The sequence below is a fragment of the Babylonia areolata genome, chromosome 18 (genome assembly GCF_041734735.1).
Source record: "Babylonia areolata isolate BAREFJ2019XMU chromosome 18, ASM4173473v1, whole genome shotgun sequence".
NCBI classification, from domain to species: Eukaryota; Metazoa; Mollusca; class Gastropoda; order Neogastropoda; family Buccinidae; genus Babylonia; species Babylonia areolata.
This window is the reverse complement of record NC_134893.1, coordinates 66,048,213-66,053,212: the sequence shown is the minus strand read 5'-3', so window position 1 is coordinate 66,053,212 and position 5,000 is coordinate 66,048,213. Positions and strand designations below refer to the sequence as shown.

Here is a 5,000-nt window from a genome sequence, read left to right as displayed (position 1 = left end):
TGTACCGGTCACTGACCAGAGACAGTAGAGGCAGTCCTATGCTGGTGCGTGATGAGAGGTCGTCGACAACTCAGTGTGTAGAGTACAGCTCGGACAAGACTCCCCTCAAGACCGCTAGCACATACGTCTGATTATTTCATTTTTATTTTATCTTTGTGTGTGTGTGTCTGTGTGCGCGCGCGCGCGTGTGTGTGTGTGTGTGTGTGTGTCCCCCTCCCCTCCCCCTCCTCACCAGCCCAAAACCCCCACCCCTCCGCCACCCTAACTTCCTGCCTCTAACCTACCAAACTGCAGAAACGATTCTTCAGTGATGATTCTGTGTGTCTGAAATGTCCCCACTCTTTAAGACCGCTAGCACATAATTATGTGTTGTTGTTTTTTCTTCTATCTTACTTTTCTTTTGTCTCCATCCACCCCCACCCCTCACCCCCCTCCCCCAACTCCCACCACCCTAATATCCTACCAACCAAACTGCAGAAACAATAAATTCATTAGTGAGGATTCTGCGTGTTCTGAAAGTTCCTAAACCGCTCATTCCTCCTCTCTCCCTCCCCCACCCTCTATCCCGCCTTCTCCCGTCTGCCCCCACACCCCACCCCCCGGCCCTCCCCACCCACCCCTTCATTCCTCCACTGTCCCACATTACTCTCACCCCTTATGTCTCCCACCCCTGTTCACCCGGCCTTTGTTTCATTCACCCTTCTCTTGTCTTCTCCCCAAACAATTTGTAAACGGATGTCTTGTAGTGCTATATGTATTGTACTATCTTGGAAGAGTGGATAATTATGTCAGTGTTACTTCGGAAGTTGTTTTTTTTTTTCCCCCAGACAAACAGAGACAAGAAAAGACGAGAGAGAAAGAGAGAGAGAGAGAGAGAGAGAGAGAGAGAGAGAGAGAGAGAGAGAGAGAGAGAGAGACGTGTGGTTAAAACTCGTCTGCGTTCAACTGCCTTCATATATTTTAGTTTTAGATTTATCTGCTTCTTTTTTTTCTAATCGTGTTAATCTATTTCATTTATTTGTTTATTTATCTGTTTATTTGTTCAAAGTCTTAGTTTACTAGGTTCTTATAGTCAGCAAATCCCAAACGTGTAAAAGTCATTATTTATTCAGCTTATGAAGTACGCTTCCTTTATGGTTTCCATATCCTTAAGATGATAATAAATTCAGGGTATGAAAAGCATACAGTTGTTAAATACATTCATTTTCTGATAGCAGCGGATGGAAAAAAACGAAATTCTAACGTTAGTAGTGAATCGTGTGTGTGTGTGTGTGTGTGTGTGTGTGTGTGTGTGTGTGTGTGTGTGTGTGTGTGTGTGTGTGTGTGTGTGTGTGTGTGTGTGTGTGTGTGTGTGTGTGTGCCTACGTGCGTGTGGGCGTGCGTGTGAGTGTGAGTATGTATGTGCGTGCGTGCGTGCGTGCGTGCGTGCGTGCGTGTGTGTGTGTGTGTGTGTGTGTGTGTGTGTGTGTGTGTGTGTGTGTGTGTGTTCACCCAATGCTTACAGAGGATTTGGAACAACAAAAAAAGAAAAAGAAAATCAGAAATAAAAGTTAATGCAACCCATCCCTGTACACTTTCCTGTCTATTTTCTTCCCATCCAACACATCAAACAAGACTTCTGTTTTCATCGAACGAACATCAGTCGCGATTGCTGACTTATTTTAGCTATCGTCGGCAACACAGGGCATTCTAACATGGTGTGCATTGTAAAGTTACAGTCAGAGAGAGAAAGAGAGAGAGAGGAGAGAGAGAGAGACATTCAAGATGGTTTATTCATGTATAGGCCTAGGCCCCTTATGAAGGGGAATGTGAACATTATTTTACAAACAATACACCACGACACTGTGAGCCTCAATAAACACAGTCAAACAAAAATATAACTGAATTCTAACTATAAATTCTCTGAATTTGAAAGCTTTGTATAAAAAGTAGTGAAAATTTGCGGACAACTTCAGGGGAAGTAGATGACATCAATTTCAATTTAAACAACGTAGGTTCACTATAATATTTAGGCTGAATAAACTCCTCTCGAATGTTCCTTAAAGCTGGACAGCAAAGAACAAAGTGTATCTCATTTTCTTGTGATTCTTTACATAATGGACAGGTCAGATCACTGTCGTTACATGTTCTGTATCTGTAGTGATGGACCGCTAATTCTGTAATACCTAATCTAAATCTTGCCGTCATATATTTTAAATGTCTATCCATATTCAACACTAAGTAAGGTTTCAAATCAGACACACTGCAAAAAATTCTTGTAAAAACTAAATCTTTCACTATTCTGAATATGATCAGACCACTTCTGCCATCTACAATCAGTCAGTCGTTGTCGAAACACGTCGATAAACGCCTGGTTGCTACCAACACCTTGGTTTAACTAAACAAATCGAAACCCATATTCCAACAAACAAGGGCGAATTTTGGTTACCCAGTTCACTCTGCCTCTAGCATCTAAATCATACAGCATATCATAAGCTTTGCGGGGTATTCTGTTATGTTCCATTTGTAGTAACCTCAACCAATAACGTATATGCCTGACTGCAGAAACTAGATATAACGGTTATCGATTCGTTTCACTATATACTAAGTCATTTGGTGTTTGCCTATCTACTCCTAAAAATCTCTTTAATGCAAAAGTGTGGACTGATTCACAGTGAACAGCAGCTTTGTCTAGACCCCACAATTCAGAGCCGTATTGCACAACAGGCTGAACTTGTGTGTCAAATAATTTGATAAATAAATCAAAGGAAACATTACTGAGCATATGCAACTTTTTCATAATACAAATCAATGCATTTTGGGGAGAGAGAGAAGTATGCTCTTCATTTCTAATGTCAATGTCAATAACAAATGATTTGTAGATAAGTCATCATAACCGCCCGTTCAATATATTTCATTCATACAAAAACCACACACACACACACACACACACACACACACACACACACACACACACACACACACACACACACACACACACACAAACAAACAAACACACGTACTCACTTAAGCGTGCACTCTCTCTCTCTCTCTCTCTCTCTCTCTCTCTCTCTCTCTCTCTCTCTCTCTCTCTCTCTCTCTCTCTCTCTCTCTCTCTCCATCTCTCTCTCTTCTCTTTTTCCAACTCCGATTCTCACTCTCCTTCCCTCAGTCTTCTCAAATCTGTATCTTTGTTGTCTCTCTTCTCTTCCTCGTGCACCTTTTACTCTGTCGTAAGTATGTGGTCACGGCTTAAATGCTGCACGTCCTCATACTTGGTCATTTTGGGCATCACGTTCTATCGCGTGTCTACCATCCTTAATTGTTTCTGCTGCTGATTCATTGATGAACAAAGAATGTAAAGCAGGACTACACGCATTTCCTTGTTTAACACCTTTTGCACACATGACATAGTTAGTGAAATCATTACGGCATCTTGCTTACGCTTTAACAGTACTGTACATGCCCTTACTACATTGATATATTTTACTCTTATTTCCGTTCTTTTGCATTAAAAGTCAAGGTAAAGCTCTTGGTGCAGAGTCGAAAGCCTTTTCAAAGTCAATAAATGCTGCATACAGTTTATGATTCAAAGATAACTGTTTCTGAATTATTGCTAGAAGTGTGAACATGTGGTCAATAGTGGGACATCCTACCTGGTTTGATGTTCACCGGTAATGTTTTCGTGGAACCAATCCCTGTAGTCGACAAGTTATGATAATGAAAGAACAACGGGCTTGTATCCAGCAGAAAGTCATATCTGTATTCTAACTGAAAAAAAAGTCACATATTTTTTTAAATATATAATTTCTGATCGTGTTTGCAATTTCAACGATTCTAGAGCTTGGAGTAGTTATTTCAAATCAATGCGAATAGCACAAACAAAAAATGTGTTGTATTACCCGGAGACAGATAACTAGGCAATCTTAAACCATCATAACTGCAAAAAAGTTCGACAGTAGAATTCATTCGTTAGATCCAGTGTGGACGGATTTCTCTACCTAAAAAAAATAGTAGTATCTAGGATGAGCCGGCTTCATTTTGATTAACGAATGATCTGTATAGTTTATTAAGTTTCGGGCAATTGTTTTCTATGTGGCATTAACTCTCTCCATACGAACGGCGAAAGGGACGACGTTAACAGCGTTTCACCCCAATTACCATCATCAAAATATTGCAAGTGGGAGGCTCTTATACTGAAGAGGTGAATGTTGACAAAGAATACCACACTTCTGACGACGGAAGCTAAAGGTTGGGTCATTCAGACACCCACTGGACATCCGAGGGGTCTGCGTAGAGGAGAAGAGAGGACTGGCCGTACTGAGGGAGTTAAACATGGCTTGCTGGCAGGTTTATATTCTTTTCCAATGTCAAATCAGCATGAAGTGTGTCAAAATGAGTTCCCACACAGGTGTAGAAGAGAATGAATACCTTATAGATATTGGTTCCATTGTGGGATCAATGCCAAAACTACTCATGACATCGAAAGTGAAGGTTGCTTTGTTGCTTCAGACGAAATTAGTATTGCTCGTTTTTGGAAGAAATCAATGTCTGATCTTATGCTAGCTTAATACTTTTTTTTATAATTGTTAACTGAGGGCGCGCACGTGTGTGTGTGTATGTGTGTGTGTGTGTGTGTGTGTCTTGCTGTTTGTGTGTTTCTATGTGTGTATGTCTGTTTCTGTGTGTGTGTGTGCGTGCGCGCTCACTCGTGCGAGGCAAAGACTGAGAGAGAGGGGGTGGGGGTGAACAGAGACAGAGACAGCCACAGAGGCACATAGAGAGACACAGAGACAGGCAAACAGATAGACAGACAGACAGACAGAGACAGAGCGAGACAGAGACAGAGGGTTGAAAAAGAAAAACGCATAAAGGTCTTGAAAAGTGCCGCTTAAACGTGTGTTTTTTTGTTGTTGTTTTTTTTTTTTTTTGTTTGTTTTGTTTTCAGACATTCAACAGCATTTAAGACATCAAATAAATTTCTTGGAAAAAAGTGGAAAAATATCTTTTCTGTCATTTGT

The 5,000-nt window shown here is 41.0% G+C and overlaps 1 protein-coding gene across 4 annotated transcripts in view; it reads left to right on the top strand.

Moving 5' to 3' along the window:
• The window catches only part of LOC143293019 (QRFP-like peptide receptor), a 193,980-nt gene extending 193,257 nt beyond the window's left edge, over positions 1-723 (top strand). For all 4 annotated transcript variants that reach the window (XM_076603815.1, XM_076603814.1, XM_076603816.1 and 1 more), the window contains one exon: positions 1-723. This exon is cut by the window's left edge and continues 208 nt beyond it. In XM_076603815.1, the coding sequence (XP_076459930.1) occupies positions 1-131 (131 nt within the window). In that variant the 3' untranslated portion in view covers positions 132-723.
• The last annotated feature ends 4,277 nt before the right edge of the window (positions 724-5,000 follow it).